General features: G+C 44.2%; 1 protein-coding gene across 20 annotated transcripts in view; it reads left to right on the plus strand.

The window, feature by feature from the left end:
- R3HDM2 (R3H domain containing 2) overlaps positions 1-18,185 on the plus strand; it is a 245,846-nt gene extending 227,661 nt beyond the window's left edge. For 13 of the 20 annotated variants that reach the window (XM_037845192.1, XM_037845191.1, XM_037845195.1 and 10 more), the window contains 11 exons: positions 2,665-2,766; positions 4,580-4,822; positions 5,150-5,276; positions 5,525-5,685; positions 6,157-6,311; positions 7,324-7,424; positions 12,631-12,800; positions 13,208-13,355; positions 14,441-14,538; positions 14,928-15,012; positions 17,168-18,185. In XM_037845192.1, coding sequence (XP_037701120.1) covers positions 2,665-2,766; positions 4,580-4,822; positions 5,150-5,276; positions 5,525-5,685; positions 6,157-6,311; positions 7,324-7,424; positions 12,631-12,800; positions 13,208-13,355; positions 14,441-14,538; positions 14,928-15,012; positions 17,168-17,508 — 1,731 coding nt within the window. In that variant the 3' untranslated portion in view covers positions 17,509-18,185. The remainder of the gene's footprint in view (positions 1-2,664; positions 2,767-4,579; positions 4,823-5,149; positions 5,277-5,524; positions 5,686-6,156; positions 6,312-7,323; positions 7,425-12,630; positions 12,801-13,207; positions 13,356-14,440; positions 14,539-14,927; positions 15,013-17,167) is intronic. The other 7 variants (XM_037845201.1, XM_037845205.1, XM_037845210.1 and 4 more) reach the window with 1 other exon arrangement.
- The last annotated feature ends 51 nt before the right edge of the window (positions 18,186-18,236 follow it).

An 18,236-nucleotide genomic window follows, 5' to 3' on the forward strand; every position in this document is an offset into this window, starting at 1 on the left:
AATGTCTATTCAAGTCTTTTGCCCATTTTTTAATTGGGTTGTTTGTCTTTTTGTTGTTGAGTTGTAGAAGTTCTTTATATGTTCTGGATAGTAAACCCTTGTCAGATATATGATCTCTAAATATTTTCTTTCATTCTGAGGGTTGTCTTTTCACTGTCTTGTTTGTGTCCTTTGAGAAACAAAGTTTTTAATTTCAATGGAAGTCCAGTTTATGTATTTTTCCTTTTGTTACTCATTCCTGCTGCCTTTTTATTTATTTATTTATTTATTTTCTTTTTCCATGACTGGCACTTGGCACTAAGGGCTTTACAAACTCAAGAAGTTGCTGAGACCCCGAATAATTATTGTGCAGTTTCTCAAATGGTACATAACATTGGAGGGATGAAGGAAGTGACCACACATACACCAGTGTGCTTACTCTAAAGGTTTTCCTTTAGAAGAAAAACTTTGAATAAAAGGTAATTACCTTTAGCTCTGCAGCAAGAGGCATTTGCCCCAGAACCAGGGACTATGTGAGCTAACTAGGCTCTTTCACTTATTATTGGCAGGCCTCCTTGGTCAGAGCAGGCCTTCATATCATATGCCAGTAAAACATGTAAAACCAAGAGGTAAGGCTGAGGATTGAAGGGCCAGTGGCCACCTTTTGCCCAATTTGCTTAAAATGGAATGGAACTTCTGAAAAGAAGCCCTCTCAGGCTCTCTCTTGATATCCATTCAGGCATCTGAGAGCCAGTGACCTAATCCAGAATTCACCAGTAGGTGGCAGTCACCTCCCTCGTGGCCAGTCTGGTTTCATCATGGTTTCTGAAGTTCTGTGGCTCTGGAGTTTGAGACTCTCTAAGGAGAGTCTGTAGCTCAGGATGGTGGTGGTGGAATAACTAAAAAATGGCACTGAAATCCACTACTTTTACCACTGCTTTTCCCCAGTTGGGGAGATCAAAGAGAGGAGCATCATTTCTTCTCTGTCACTCTTACTCAAAACACAAATATGTAGAAAACAGGCTGAGTTTTCCTAAAGTTTACCACTTCACTGTCCCTGTGGCCACCCCTGCCTCTCCAGAGAACATAAGACCTGAGCCAAATTAGGTCCTCCCCCACAAGAAGGAAGAAGATTTGGGTGATAGAAAATGTGTTTAAAAGCCACCAGCACAACCAGCTCATGCTGAGTAACTTGGCTAGCAGTTGTATTTGGAATGCCATGGACTTAGGAGAAATAGGTGTGCCAGGAGACGTGAGTTTATTTTAAAAGCTACAGCAGCATCTCTCCCAGGTCAGACAGTGGATTCTCAATAATATTTTCCTAACCAAAATGACTTGCTTTTTATTTACTCCAGATATCAGGTACTCTCATCAAGACCTCTGGAATATTCTCCCCTTTTCGGGGGCACAAGGGAGGTTTCTAATTCCAGGATTCCCTCCCTTCTGTGAGAGTCTCCCCAGAGATATGTGGCAGGAGAGGATGTTGGTACCATGGCCCCCCCACCCCCATGCCTTAATACTCTCAGTCCAGAAGGAGGGAGGAGCCTGTGGAAGATGCCTGGGTTATTCTATTTGACTTCTTCACCTTCTCTCCACTCCAAGAGTAGAGCGGAAACAATGTGCAGGAAGAATCAGGCTTCAATTCCAAATCTGTTATCTTAGATTAGTGATTTAATTTCTCTGAACTTTACCTTCTTAACTGCAAAATAAGAGTGATATCTCCCTATAGGATTATTATGAGACTGTAATGAGACAATGTATATAAATATTATTTCTCCTCTTTCTCCTCCCATCCTTCTGACAACCAAGGGCTATGACTGGAGAACTGATGAGGTGACTGAAGTGGCTGGAAGGGAAAGAAGGAGAGGAAAAAAAAAAATAACCACCCATTAGTTGGTTTAGAACATACCATGTTTCTAATATAAAATCCCCCTGCTTGAGGCTAGTGAAGGGAATGAAGGTACAAAAGCTAAAACCAGGCTATCTAGTATTCCTAGATCCCTCCCAGCTTGCTTATGGGGGGATTTTTTTATATGGTCCTGACAGACAGGAGGAGCGCAATAGCAATCATGGAACAGGAGGAAGTAGCCAGAACCAGGCCGGATGTTTTCTCCTTCTCTGCCCTGGGGAGGGAGATGATCTTTGTGAATGAGCATTTCCTCCGAGACAGCTGTGGTGTGAAATCAGGAGGTTGGCAGGGAGAGCTGAGCCAGATCTTGGATGACCCTTCTAATAGGAGCAGTACAGCAGTGCAGACAGGAATCCCTTCTTAAGTGGGCATTCCAGAAGGCTTATAATACTGCTCCACAGGAATTGTGTGTTCAGAAAAAATGCTTTGGAAAATGCTGGGTTTGGAATCAGGCAGCAGACCCAAGCCCTTAACATCCTAAGATGCCTTGCAACAGCTGCAGAATTCTAAATGGCTAATGGGGCAGGCCATGGCATGGGTCTCTCCTGATAGGAGAGATTGCCTGTTTGTCAAAGAGATGTGAAAACCACAAGCTGTCCCAGCCTTGGTCTGCAGCCTGATGTGCTGCCTGCTCATCACTCTTACTATTCCTGTGAGATTTCTTTTATGATTAACCTTGTTGTTCCTTCCTTTTCCCTCCCATCCCTGCCCCTCTGCCTTTCCCTTTGCCTCCCTTCTCTCTTCCCTTTTCCACATGCCTCTCTGCTGGTCCACAGCCAGTCCCAGCTCTGCAGCCCTCTCCGCAGCCTGTTCAGTTCTCTCCAAGCTCCTGTCCCCAAGTCCTTCTTCCAGTCTCTCCGCCCCAGCAGTACAACATGGTATAACTCCATTCCCCTTTTTTGTCCTTGTCCATGTGTGCCCTGTATTTGCGGGTATGTCTGGATCAGTCTGTGACGACCTTGGGAGCATGTTGTGGTTTTTAGAGGCCATGTTAAAAGGTGTTTCTTCTGGTGAGGCCAGCATGGACTGAACTATATACACCATTCTAATGGCCTTAGCACAGCACTTTAAACATGCTTATTCGTAAGGTAGAGAGGAACAGTGAGTTCCCCTAAGTTTCAGAAAAGGGAATAAATTGCATGCAGGTCTAACCTAGGCTTCTATTCTTTCTGCCATATAAGTCCTTCATCTCATCTGCTCCCTGGACATGTCTGAGGAACTCAGTTTATTCTGAACAGAATGGTCCTCTATAATTTCCTTTAAAAATAAAAACATAATTGCAGAACTCTCTGGTACCACTGGTGAAAATTTAAAATGTTCCCCTATCTTACCATGTCATTTTGTATGAAAATACCTTCCTTCTACTACATAGCACATGCTGTTTAAATTGGTTTTACTCTATCCACCGATCCTTTGAAGATAATGATTTGCCTGGCAGTTGTTAAGATCCATCATGGTTATAGGAACCCTGATTTTTAATTTTGTTTAATTACATCTTTTTCACTAGAATTCCCTCTTTCCTCCCACTTCTTATCTCCATTCTGGAAAGTCGTGGACTTCAAATTAATCTGTAGTCTAGTCCTTTCATGATCTGCTTCTGCCCAATAAGGTAGCAAAACAGCTAACTTGAAGATTAGACCCCTGAAAATTGAGTGAAGCTACAGGAGAGTATTATCTTGTATTATCTTTTGGTTTCTACTAGGTTTTTTTTTTTTTTGCAGAAGAGCTCCTGCTCTTGACTGTGTGGTATGTGTGATGTGCGAGGGTATGGGTGTGGGTGTGTGTGTCTCGATTACTGTCCTGGAAGCAGAGAAAAGAGGAAGCTAACAAGCCCTAACCTATCACCACACAAGTGAGAGACGGAACACCATCACTCTTGCTGCTTAGGGAGGAGGCCCGAGAGAGAAGGTAATTGCATACTGAACAGTCACTCTCATCCTCCAGCTCAGACACTCACCCTGGCCTCCTTTGGGAGGTGAGAATTGGAAGTGGTTTTTGAAGGGCAGGAGAACTCCAGGCTAGTGTCAGAGAACAGAGGTGGGAATGACCTCAAAAGGAAGTAAGGGAAAAAGCTGCAGAATCGGGAGCTCAACAGTCTTACCACTTCATAGACAGAGCTGGGGAGCCACGTGAACCTTCTCACCTACAATCCACTCAAGGTGTTGTCGGGGTCCTTTAGTATAAAAACAGGATTTATGGCAAGGTAGGGCCCCTTTGTATGATTGAGGGCATGAGGAACACAGGAAATGGAAAGACTCATATAATCTTTTTCTTAACTCGCTAGTTTGTCCTGCTTTGTTTTGTTTTGTTTCTGTGTGTCAGTACTCTTATTTCCCCACAATTAATCCTAATAAAGGTCATGATCAGGATGGCCATTGTTACTTACCTCATATGTGGTAGAGAGACTAACTCTGGAGTTGGGCTTCAAGCAGCTTTTCAATTCACAGCAATTTAAAATACCACATGACATAGGCTTAGGGCTTAAAAAGTACCTCCCAGGAGCACAGAGGCAGGGCTGTCCTGAATTAGCATAGTGAAGGCTGTAGAGAAGGTTCCTGTTTCTCTGTATGTGTATTTGTGTGTGTGTATGTGTGTGTGTGTGTGTGTGTGTGTGTCTTTCTGTCTGTGTTGAAGCCAAAGAGATGAGGCTTGATATGGCCTCAGTCTTTGAGTCCCCCTTTCTCTCAACAGGCAGATGACCTCAGCAACCCCTTTGGACAAATGAGCCTTAGCCGCCAAGGTTCTGCTGAAGCAGCTGACCCATCCTCAGCTCTGTTCCAGCCCCCACTTATCTCCCAACACCCTCAGCAGACTAGCTTCATCATGGCTTCCACTGGACAGCCCCTCCCCACCTCCAACTATTCCACCTCTAGCCATGCACCACCTACTCAGCAAGTCCTGCCGCCCCAGGGCTACATGCAGCCCCCTCAACAGGTGAGCAGCTCGAGTTCCCAATTTAAATCACTAATTCTGTTTATCTGATATTATAATCCTTTCTTCCTCTAGTTTAGACAGAGCAGAGGAAATACCTATCCTACCTTGTGCTTGAGAGTTGTCATTCTAACTAGAAGGTCTTCTTTCTAAACAACACAAGTCCTTCCTGTTCTATTTCAAACATATATATACATATCCTGCAATTGCAGGTCTAAAACATCTCCATTTGCAGATTTTGGGCCATCAACCCTGATGCATTTAATAGTTTAGGGATGTTGGGGCTAAATTTGAGGGATCCTTTCACATTTCTGTTTCCTCTCCTCATAGATCCAGGTTTCTTACTATCCCCCTGGACAGTATCCTAACTCCAGCCAGCAATATCGACCTCTCTCTCACCCGGTAGCCTACAGCCCCCAGCGCAGTCAGCAGCTGCCTCAGCCATCCCAGCAGCCTGGTAAGAAGAACTTCTGGTATAAGAAGGCAGTAAATCTAAGGGAAGGATAGAGACTGGGAAAGAGAACATTTTGTTACTTCCCCCTATCTCCCTCCCCCCAAAAAGGGCAGGAATAATTAGCTCCAAAAGAAGAACCCAGGATCTCCAGAAAAACGAAAAGAATGGAGACGGGAAATCACTGATAGAGTGTAACCACCTAAACATTTTTGAGACCATGCTAATGTCTTCTCTGCCTTACCCATCTTTAGGTTTACAGCCCATGATGCCTAACCAGCAGCAGGCGGCTTACCAAGGCATGATTGGGGTCCAGCAGCCACAGAACCAGGGCCTGCTCAGCAGCCAGAGGAGCAGCATGGGGGGCCAGATGCAAGGCCTGGTGGTGCAGTACACTCCACTGCCTTCTTACCAAGTGGGTGCCTTTTGAGTCGGGAAAGATCACCCATTCCTTGGGGAGAGGAAAAAAAGGCCAGTCTCCCAGAGTCTCCGGGCCCACAACTCCAATACTAAAATATTATTACCCACTTTCCCCCTAGAATTTTAAAGTTTTTTCCTCTCAGAGAGAGAGCCCAGAGAGTCTGGGAAGAGTCATCATTAAAATTGTTTTATCTTTATACAGCCATGCAAATAAATATATATTTAGGGAAGTAGGTTCTAAAGGAAATCTGACTCCTTTCTCTATGTCAAATGCCCAAGAGTAGTTTTTGGAAAAGGCGGAAATGGAGATAAAACTGTAAGCATGTCCTTTAGGCAGATGGGGAGAACAGGCGGAGTCTCTAAGAGGTAGGGAAGGAAGTTGTATTGCCCTGGTCTAGTGCTGATGAGGCTCTTCTCTGCATGAGCTCACTGGTTATACAAGTAGTCATTCTCTATCTCTACCCAGGTCCCAGTGGGTAACGACTCTCAAAATGTGGTCCAGCCACCTTTCCAGCAACCCATGCTGGTCCCTGCAAGCCAATCTGTACAAGGGGGCCTCCCAGCAGGGGGCGTACCCGTGTACTACAGCATGATCCCACCGGCTCAGCAGAATGGTACGAGGTGAGGACTCCCGAAGAGTCGGGGCTCATTTCCCATCGACCTTCAGCAACTGTTGCATCATGATTTAGTTTCTGTTGGCAAGGGTAAAGACCCCAGAGGTGCCCAAAAGCAGGGTAGAATATGAGGAGTTCATTCTTTTTCCATCTTTGATTTGACATTTGAATAAGCGCTCATCAACAGAAAAAAATTCCTACTTCAAAAACAAAGGCTTTATAATTGCCCCAATTTCTGGTTTTTCAAACCAGTGGGACTCAGAACTATAGGATAGAGATGGTTCATCATTAAATGAAGCAGTTTTGGAGTATATATATGTGTATTTTTCTATGTAACTCTGTTCATGGGTGAATCTTGGTGTGTCTGTTTCTGTATATCTTTTATGTCTATCTGAGTATTTGTCATAGCTAATAGAATTTTAGAGATAAAAGGCACCTTAGAAATAATTTTATCCACTCTCCTTGTTTTATTTCTCTCCCTTGTTTTATAAATGAGAAAATTCCAGCTAGGGATGTATGTTTATATATGTATATATCTATTTATGTCTCCCATGTTGCCTAGGGTTTTATGGTTTCTTACTCCATTTATCTTTAGATATCTGTGTTTGCTAATTGTATGTATATCTAAAATCACACCTCTCCTTAGTTCTTTTTACCCATCTCTCTCTAGTGCATTTATCTGTCTGTGGCACTCTCCTTGTGTTTTTGTTGTGTTTTTTAGAATCTGTCTGTGTGTGTGTATGTGTCTGGTGTTTCCACACTGTTGTAAAGAGCATGTGTTGCTAACATTTCATCTGTAGCACTGATTAGCAGCTTCCTAATTGAAAGATGATCAAGTACAAATATATATAATTAACTTTGAACTGATGAGTGATTTTAGAATTGCATGGCAAATTAGTCTGGGAATGGCTTGGAGCTGCCTCTGCTTTCCACAGGGGAGGCCCAGGAAGCAGCTGTCTGCCAGGAGCTGTGTTCCTCCCTCTACCACTTCACCACTCCTTTCTTTTTCATCTCCCCAGTCCTTCTGTGGGGTTTCTGCAAGCTCCTGGCTCTGAGCAGTACCAGATGCCTCAGTCTCCTTCTCCCTGCAGTCCACCACAGATGCCACAGCAGTACTCAGGTAAGAGGATAAAGAATTGGGAGGTCTTGGGCACTGGTAAGAGCAAAATGTTGCTGCAAGGCTTATGCTCTAGAGCTGGGAGGGACAGAGAGAGTTCAGGGATTGGCTCTGTCCCCAACTGCGACCCCATCACTGGGAGAGACCAGAGTCTTAGCTGGTATTTTCTAGGGGTGCTGAAGCTGACCTCTCAAGAGGTGAGGTTGATTACCCTGTCCCAGAGAAACTGCATCTCTGATTGGTTTCCCTTTATTTTTCTCCTGAATCCAGCATTACATTCAGATGCCTTTGGGAAATGAAGTGCTTACCTCTGTCTTCTGCACTCACTCTTCCTATAGACTGCTTTTCTTTTCCCTTGGGAGTGTGAGGGAGTCTGATTAAGTGCTTTCTAAATCATATCTTAGGGTTTGTTTGTTTGTTTGTTTGTTTTAGCAGTTTTTAGTGTGTCACATATATTGTGATATTTTAATCCTCGCCACACCTTCATGAAGAGGAAATTTAGGATTTGGAGAGGTTAAATGACTTGCCTAAGGTCACAGTCCTGGGTCTTTTGACTTTCCATATGTATCCCATGCTGCATCCTCAATAACACATTTTCAGCAGGCTTCTGTATTCTGTTCCTTTCCTTCCAGTGGGAAAAAGTGGACCTCATATTAAACAACTAAAGGCCCTCTTCAGAGGGGCCAGCCATCCCAAGTGAATTGGCTTATGTCATGTAGCCTCTCACTGTCTGCCTTTGCTAAGAACTTACCAGTACACCAAGTACCATTACCCTTGTTTTTTTCCCCTTCACTCTACCCTGACACAGCAGTACACTGCAGTTGAAGCTTCAGGGTTTCTAGAGGAGAGAAAGACGATTTAGCCTCCGAGCATCCCCATTACACTCTACTGTTGGGGATCTCCGAATGCCCTCTTCTGGTGAGAGGGAGGTATTTTGTCAGTTTTCACCATTTTGAAATGGAGTATTTTTCATTTAAGATATTTTGAACCCTTACTATGTTAGACGCAATGGAGTGGATTCCAATATTAATCTTGTTCATAAGATGTAATCAGTACTTACCTTGAAGAAGCAGTGACTTTTGCCTTCATCCAGGCCAAACTTGGCTTTCTCACAAGCTGAGATGTTTTAGATTCAACAGTCCTTACCTTTATTACATTACTGGTCTCTCTAGCTGTTTCTCCTAATGTCCCCCAGGGGCATTTGTCTTGAAATTCCCAGCGGGCTATGGAAATTGTAGAAACCAGCTCTGAGAACCACTGTAGCCTGTGGTGGTGCTTGGTACCGCAGGGCTTTTTCTCTCCTCTTTGTTAAGATAAGTGTGCGTATGCATATGGGTATACTTATATGTGCATTTTGTGTGTCCTTAGTGGTCTGTTAGTATATGTCTTTGGTTATATCTGTTCATCTTCAGAAACAAGGTCTTTGAATCAGCAACAAGCCAAATGAGAAGAATTTTTCATTACCTACTCTGGACCTAGTATTGGGTTAAGTAAACTGAAAGAAACAGCTGTTGATCTGTAAGTTTGCCACTCTAGAGATCTGGGCTAGGGTTGGAAGAAGGAGATAATCTAGGCTGTTCCCAAATCAGCAGATATGGATAAAACTCTTCTTCATCATCTGTTTCCCTTGCTTCTTTTGGACTTTTCTGTCTTCTTTCTTCTTGGCTACCCTGACTGATCCTAGGCTTCTGACTGACCCCTTATGCTTTCCCCAGAGGTGGGAGCCTCTGTTCCATCCACATGGTCAAGGGGCCATATTCACTATACCATTAATTGTAAAGGTATTTAATCTTTTCTCATGGAAATCTAGGAGGAAGTAGAAGAAAAAAAACAAATGCTTCTTCGTTCCTTTCTAGTTTACCCTTCAGTGGGAAGATAAAAGGCAGACACAGCCCACAGAGCTGCTCTGTCACCTTCAGAGGACAGTCACCCGCCCTCCTCCCATGTAGCAGCATGGTCATTCTTCCAAAAATAAAGGCAGGGATTAGGATTGGCTGTTCCTGGAATAGCTGTTCTGGTTTATTAATACATTTTTGTAGTTACTCAGTTCACCCGGGGGTCTAGACCTTAATTCTTCCACTATGATATTGGACATATCTATAACCCCAAGAGACAGTTTCCTTCACACTAAAATGATGACTTTCAGGTCTCTGGAGGCTTCAGGGGTGCCTGTCTAAGGAAGATGTGCACAGACATGAAAAGGCAGTGATACCTATACATAGGCTTCCAACCCACAATGGTACAGTGGCACAGTAGCACAGGCAGAGTGAGGTGCACACAGAAATAGCCTCTCACACTCTGCCTCATTTTGTAGCTGAGAGGTTTCCAAAGCTAAGATAAATAACTCTGTTCTATCCCATTCCCTGCAGATGCCCCCTCCCCCACCAAAAAAAAAAGGGAAAAGACCAAGGTATTATTGGATTTCATCCTGTAATTTGGGAGATGCCTGTGGCTTTTATTTCTCTGGACATTGCTTTCCACAGATTTGATTCCTGGTGGTAAGGTAGAATCCTTATCCGTCTTCTACCTCAGTGATTTAAAAAAAAAAGAAAACTAAACAAAAAACAATTCTGCCAGACATAAATGTCATCTGTTTGTATTTATGTGGTTTGCTCTGCCCAATCGACCTTTCTGCCTAGGTTTAATGATGCCACTTAAAAAACCATTCATATGTCCCCTCTCCTTTCAGAGCTTTCAAGCTAAAATTGATTTCCTTATTCAACCCTTTCTCCCCCTTCCCACCCTGCCCCCTAACACAGGTTCCTTCTCCCAACCTGGTTATATGGAAGGGCTGTTACTGGGCAGTAGGTTTTTGTGTTTATTTTATTGCCACCTCCGTTAAAAAGTAGCGACAGTTCAGCAGCTAATGGATGTCACCTGCTTTTGGCTTGAGGAAGAGAAGCATAAAAATCTGCTCTTCAGCGGAGTAGTGCTCCGTGTCCTTGGCTGAGTGAAGAAGGAACAATGCTCCAGGCCAGAGGGGGAGGACTCAGCATGAGGAGGAGCTCAGAACAATGCTGCAACTGAGAGCCCTGGCTTTGTTTTTGTTGAGGTCAGAGGAAATAACATGAGGACTTTGTTCTTTTTCCTCCTCCCCTTAAACCACCTAATAGCCCCTTATGGTTCTATGTTGGTATTAGAAAAAGCTCCCACTGCTTTTCTTTTGCCCACCCCATATGCACTTTCACATATATACACTTCACTCCCCACCCCCCTGCCTTTCCTGGCCCAGGGCATTAGGCTGAGATTATCAGCTGCCTTCCAGGAAAGCTATATATTTTATTACTATTGCATTAGCTCCTCAGGTGGCAATGAGGTGTTTGAATAAGGTCAATTGCAATTGCAATTTTGTTGATAGAGAATTTTGGAGCAGGTGGGGCTCTCAGGCTAGGGAAATGAAATGCCCAAAGCAACTATAGCAAGCAAGGCATCCTTAAGTGCATGATACTCCACAACCGTGCAGTTTTCCCCATGGCCCTTCTTCAAACCATTGCTGATGAATAATACCCTGTGCCCCTTGGCATAGAATGGAGAGATGCAAACGGTGGCTCTGAGTATTTGTGTTCTCTTATAAGATGAACCGTAAAGGGTGAGGGGCACAAATTGGGGAATAGAATATGACAAATGCTGTCTCTTGAGTTTCTTTCTCAGGCCTCCCACCATTTCTTGCCCTTTCCTTTGACCAACTCTACCTGAGAAAAGCAATCACACTCACTTCCCAGGACTTCTGGTGCCCCCAGGTCAGAGGCTGCAACATTTCCCATCACAGGCAGCAATGCGATGGCAGCAGCAGTGGCAGCCGCAGCCCCAGAGCTATTGAGCTCTCTTTTTTTTTTTTTTTTTTTTGTAATTTATTTTCATAAAACAGCAGCTCTGCAACAGATTCCCAATTCAGCAACCCCCACCCACATTTCTCCACCACCACATATGCATGAACCTAGCCTATCCCCCAATGGGGATATAACCTGGGAGGTCAAGAGTGAACCCTCACACTAGGCAGTCCCCTATGAGGAAGCAGAGCTCCTGCCCGTTCCTCCCAGCAGGGACTGTATCAAACTGCTTTTCACCATGAGGATTCAGGACTTAATTTTCTTCCTCACTGAGCCCTTTCCTTCCCCCACCCTGTGAGAAGGTAAGACCATCCATGCTTGCCCATGTTAAAACCCTCAGGGTCACATCCAGTCAGTTACCTGAATGGGTCTATGTAAACTTCAGAGGATCCGGCCCTTCTGCTCCATTCCTGCTATTGCTGCCCTAATTCAGAATCTCCTCGTTTTCACTCTGTTTCAGTAGCTTCCTAACCAGTCTTCCTGCTGCTAGTCTCTCCCTCCCTTCAACCATCCTACATTCAGCCACTTGAGTTAGCTTTCCAGAGCACAAGTCATATTCCTGCCACCTAGAGGATCAAGTCTAAACTTCTTAGGAGAACGTGATTCAGACTCTGACAGCAACTATTTAGTTAATGTCTGACTGCCTAATAGACTGTCTGTTCCATGAGGGCAGGGACCAGTTTGCTTTTTGTATACCAAGTGACCAGCATAGTAACTAGCACATAGTAAATATCTAATAAATGTTTGTTGAATAAATGAATACACATATTTCATCTCCTGTTACGTCCCTTACCTAGCCCCTAAGCCTAAGTACCTTGAATTATTTGTGATTTCCTGAATATGATATACAGCCATGCCATTCCCTCTGCTTGGAATATTCCCCAACTCACTCAACCCTTGCCCACAAAGTACTTCCTAGGTCTGGCTTAGTGACGATCTGTGCATACCTCATCCCCCAAACCTCCAGAGATCACTGACCTATCTGCAACCATTACCAGAAAAGCCCACAGGTGCCCACAGCCATGGCCCAAGCCCCACACTGGGACCTGGGCCTTGCCCACACATTTGAGCAGTCAGACCTGAGCTTTGACAGAATGGAGTCATTTTCTGCCAGCTGTGCCAAAGGACTCCTCATCAGGGGAAGGCCAGGAGAGCATTGGCATCTGGGACTTATCTTCCTTCCATCCCATCTTCATTAGTTAGAGAGAGGGATTCAAAAGCTGACTCAGCAACCACCTCAGATTCCTGGGAGGACACAGTTTGAGTAACCCTGAGGCTAGTGGGTGGATTTGCTTACTGCCTTTCCAAAACACTCAGGGATAGCTGGAAGGCTGAAACAGTTTGAATTCACAACCAGCCACTTTCTCCCTGCTACTCAGGAGTGTCACCTTCTGGGCCTGGTGTGGTGGTCATGCAGCTGAATGTCCCTAATGGACCCCAAGCTCCCCAGAACCCATCTATGGTCCAGTGGAGTCACTGTAAATATTACAGCGTGGACCAGCGGGGCCAGAAGCCTGGAGACCTGTACAGTCCTGACAGTAACCCCCAGGTGAGTCCTGCAGCCCACCCTGTCTTGACAAGGAGGTGGCCAAATTCTTCCCAGGGAGCAATCTTTGCTATCGACTGAACAACCTCTTTTATACATCTTCCCCTGGGTACTTTTAAGAGAGAAACACAAGCAGTGAAGAATACATCCTCTTTCGGGGAACTTAAGATCTAAGGCGGCAGATAAGACACATTCTTGAAAATGCACAGAGAATACTTAAAATTATGTGTCCAAATGTGAACATTAAAATTATAGTTAATTACCTAGGGAATAAGGGGGCAGTTTGAAGTAGCAGTTACATTGGCAGAGTTCAGCAAGAAAGACTTATTTCCTGAGAAAGGTGAATTTTAAGCCAAGCATAAGGAATATGTTTTTGCTGTTTATGTGATGTGTGCTGCTCTCTTCCACAGGCCAACACACAGATGAGCAGCAGCCCAGTCACATCCCCTACCCAGTCCCCGGCACCCTCTCCTGTCACCAGCCTCAGCAGCGTCTGCACAGGACTCAGTCCTCTACCTGTCCTCACACAGTTCCCCCGGCCTGGGGGTCCAGCACAGGGTAAGTTAGATCAGGGCTGACTGCTGTAGAATTCATCCAGTTCTGGGAGCCAGCTCTTCCTTTGTATCAGGGAACCTCTGGAAACTGTAACATCCCTATGTAAGTCAAGGACACCCACCCTTTCTAGTGCTACCCAGACTTCCTTTAGCTACTTAGTAGGAACCACTAAGTAGGATTAGTACTATGGGCCAGGGAAAAGAAGTTCACTGAACTTTCTAATGAACCAGAATTTAACCCATCAGTACTGAGTCTGAGGGCTGGAAAAGTGGGGTTGTATCAGACACAGTAGTTTTAGAAGAGGGAACTCTGGACTTGGGTTGAAAGACTTGGGTTCAAGTACAAGTCCCACCACTAACTTGCTAGCTTTGTGATGTTGAGCATGTTGCTTGCACTTGGAACCAAACCTCAGTTTCCTAATCTATAAGATGGGATTCATCACACAGAAGATGGGAATTTTAACTGCTTTCTGCCTTGGCTGTCACATAAAATATAAACTATAAGATGAGACAATTGTTTAAAAAGTTAAAAGTGCTCTGAAATGTAATTTTTATCAATAATAATAGCTAACACTTATGCTGCTTCCTGTGTGCCAGGCATTGCTATAAGTATTTTACATGTTTCAAATTCATTTAACCTCCCCAGTAACACTAATGAGGGGAAAAAGTGTCCATCATCTCACTACCAGTGACAGAGCTAGGATTTGAACCTAGACTATTGACTCCAAGTCTGAATTGACTCTCACATGAGTCAGAAGTTTGAGCCCTGGGTTTTGAGGTGGGGAAAATCTATATAAGAGATAAAAGACATTTGTAAGGGTATAGTTCCCCCCCACACAACTGGGCATTTCTTTAAGGCTTTTGTCTCGGAAGTAAAGGTGAGGGGATCTAACAGCCCCATTTGTCTGCAAGATATAGCCGAGAGCCAAGGAGATCAGTCACATGGGCACTCCCATCACAGAAACAGTAGGAATAGTATGTGTTGTTGCTACCTATTTTCAAAGCCCACCCCACCCCATCCCCAAAGTCTCATAAAAGTTATACCACAAAGCTCAAGCTCCCAGAAAACCATCTGCTCTTACTGCCTAGGTGATGGGCGGTACTCCCTCTTGGGCCAGCCATTACAGTACAATCTGTCCATCTGCCCTCCCTTGCTCCATGGCCAGTCGACTTATACAGTGCACCAGGTAAGGATGTCTACCATCCCCTCCCACTTAGCCTTCAGGCCATCAGATTACCCCCTACACACACACACACACACACACACATCTGGTCCCCTATTTCTGAGCCACCCACCATATCTAGTTCAGAAGATAATGGAAACAACACAGAATAGATAAAGTGGGAGGGGCTAAAGGGTCTTACCCCACTCCTGTACTCATTTCTCCCACCCTACCCCAATGCCAAAAGGGAAGAGTTCTTTGCTTTTCTGTGGCCACTTCCTGGGCACTCTGATTGCCTGGGAGGGTGTGATCCTCAGGACTAGGTGCTACTCCTCAAATATCAGGCAGGCATTGGGATAGAAGGCAGTCAGTGTTATTTACTCAAGATGACAGTAATCCTTTGATTGTTGAAGGGACAGAGTGGATTAAAGCATGGAAACCGGGGCAAGAGACAAGCACTCAAATCTGCCTCCACTGACCTGGGGACAGCAGACGTTGGTGAGTGACAAGATGCTAAATCCCTGTAAGAGTAGCTAAATTAAAGAAATCCCCCTTTCTAACTGATTGAGACAGAGTAGAAAGAAAGATATCACACTATATCATTGTCATACTGAAAGTACAGTGGAACTCTCCAGGTGGAGGAAAAAATTACCTATAGTTACAATTTTTAAATGAGCATTACTAATTGAAAAGAAAAATTCATTCTCAGCAAGTTCCACTCAACACCAGACTGGGCAATTTATCTAATTACACTACTAACCTAGTTATCTCTTATACAAGCATATGAAAATACTTCAATACCAAAAACCAAGGCACTTCATTAATATTCATTTAATTCAAATGCAAAATAGTTTAAGTAGGGCCAGCTTAGAAATAGGTATTAAATCCAAATCTACTGCAAACAAAGCTATAAAATATAAATGAAAATGGCAAAGTCATCTTTTAGAAGTCAACGTAATGTAACTGCAGCTAAAACCCTACAGTGGGCAATGAGGAATTTAAACTGACAGTTTGATTATAGCCACTAAAAAATAAATAAATAAAAGTAAAAGCAGTTGGCTGGTCCCAGACATAATACCAATCAGTTGGCACCTGTGGTTTTTTTACTTATATTTTCTGCTTTTTTTTTTTTTTAAACAAATTTTACCCTGATTTTCTTGAGTTGTTATCTCCCTGTAGCAGCAGAGATAGGGCCTGTACTTCCTTACCAATAACCTGGGGTCTTTATGTCTACCCCAAGAGCAGGGATATAAGCTGTGTCCAAATGGGTTCTGAATTCTATAGATTCATCAGTTTGAGGCAGTGAATCATTAAAAACCAGTTTGCCTCCTTTGGGAGAATGACACGTCTTCAATATTTATGTAGTTTATTATTCTATATATACATATGCAAAGCTTTCCTTAACAGTAAAGAGTACATATGCATAGTGGGAGGAGATTGAACCTTTACAGGTAAAGGAAAGCAACTTCAGAAATGAATTATTTTCTTTGCTTTATTATTTTTACCAAGACAGAGAAGTATTGTATTGAAAGATATCTATTTTCATAATCAATATGTGCCTAAATTATATTTAAATCATTTCACTCTGTACTATATTTTCAATAATTATAGAATATGTTGTTCATTCAATTAAAGGTACCTCTGTAGGCATAACCTAAAACTGCAGAAGGATCTGAAAGATCTACATGTGGTGGGCTTAGAAATTGCAGATTTTGGATGTAATGTATACTATATTAATAAACAATATGAAATATTGGAAAAAAAAAAAAAATCCCTGTAAGAAGGTGCCCACCACCAGCCCTGCATTACCAGCCCTGGGTGGGAGGGAAAGTGGAAATGCAAACCATTTGTGCTCAAGAGCAAGGAGGAGAGGGAGAAGTCGAATGTCTCAATCCTCCTTTCTAAGCCATCCCAGGTGCTGGGGAAGATAGTGGTAAAAATTGGGAATAACACAATGATGGGTGTCACTGAGCTTATTATTAGCGAAGAGTCCTCTGGGAGCAGTCCTGACCTGAATATAGGACCTCTCCCTTTGGTGGTCCTAGACCCAACTGAGAAGATTCCCAGAGATTGTGGGGGAGTAATCCTCCTCCTGCAAGTCTTCCATAGTAGCCATACAAGATCTCTCAGGATTTCTCCCATTTGGAACAGTTCAATAAACAAGGAAAGAAAAGGAAACTACCTTCCCTAGATGATAAAAAGGAAGACTTTATTTGGGCCAGCCTCTGAGTAGGAAGGGAACTGTGGAACATACTTCAGATGGATCCATTGATTTTGTTAAAGCACATCAGCAAAAGCCACACTTCCTTTATACCAATGGCACCCTGTGAGAGAACTGATGTACAGGCCCCCAGATCATAAACCTGGGATTCTGATTCCCAGACCTTCCTTTTTGCCTACATCTCTAGGCTAGGAGAAGAAAACGGTTCATCTTTTTCTCCTAGTTGCCCTGATCAGAGTCTGGATGGTGGGAAATTGGGGTTGATTTTGGGGAAGGGAGAAGAGGGCAAAGTGGAAATGTCTGGGCTTTTGAGGACCTTGTATACAGACTTGGTCAGCTGGATACTTGCCTTGCCGCTGTTCAGTTCTCTACCCCCCTGCCACTCCCCACTTCTCACCTCTCACCATTATTTCCTCTCTCCTCCCCTTCCAGTCCTGGGGCGGGTGCTGGAGGTGACAGATCTCCCCGAGGGCATCACCCGCACCGAGGCCGACAAACTCTTCACTCAGCTCGCCCTGTCTGGCGCCAAGATCCAGTGGCTCAAGGATGCTCAGGGGCTGCCTGGTGGGGGCGGGGGGGACAATGGTGGGACTGCCGAGAACGGCCGCCATGCGGACCTTGCTGCCTTGTACACCATCGTAGCTGTGTTCCCCAGCCCCCTGGCTGCCCAGAATGCCTCCCTTCGCCTCAACAACTCCGTGAGTCGCTTCAAACTTCGAGTGGCCAAAAAGAACTATGACCTGAGGATCCTGGAGCGAGCCAGCTCCCAATAAGTGGAGGAGGGACTAAGGGTCTGGCACAGTAGGGGTGAGGACAAGTTGAAGGGGGGTTGAGGGATCCAGACAGACCACTGACAGAGGTAGAAAATAGGGAGACAGGCACTAAACTGGAACCTAAGACAGTAGGAATGAAGATGGACAGAGGAACACACCTCGCCCCCTGCCATTGTCCCCTTTCTGTCCCCATTTGGCTCCTCTCTGCTTCCCTCTCCTTCCCATCCTCTTCTATCATTTTTTATCTCTTCTCCCACCATGAAATTAATTTCTTTCATATTCTTTGGCCAGGTGGAATTGGGAGGGTCCCACACTCCCCTATTCTATTTCCTTGCTATCCTAAGCTCCCTTTTCTTTTTTGGTCTTTATGAATATATTTATATGGACAGAATTAAGAAAAACAAAACTGATTTCCCCTTCCTTTCACTTCCCTCATCTTGTCTTCCCAAACCCCACAGAGTTAAAACTTGGGTCCCTCCTCACTCCCCAGAACACTTGTATATTGTTTGAAGTTTGTGCCACAGTAACACACACAGTATTTAATTGCACATACAGATGTTTGCTGGGTATATTCACTGTAAATTTTATTTAATCTGGTTTTTTTGTTTGTTTGGGGGTTATTTGGGGGGAGGGGTTGGTTTTGTTTTTAAATATAAAAAAAATCTTCTGTCACTGGACATCAGTCCTCGTTTCTCTGTTGCCGCCCTGGTGTGGGTGGGTACAAGGGT

The sequence above is a fragment of the Choloepus didactylus genome, chromosome 8 (assembly GCF_015220235.1).
Source record: "Choloepus didactylus isolate mChoDid1 chromosome 8, mChoDid1.pri, whole genome shotgun sequence".
Taxonomy (NCBI): domain Eukaryota; kingdom Metazoa; phylum Chordata; class Mammalia; order Pilosa; family Megalonychidae; genus Choloepus; species Choloepus didactylus.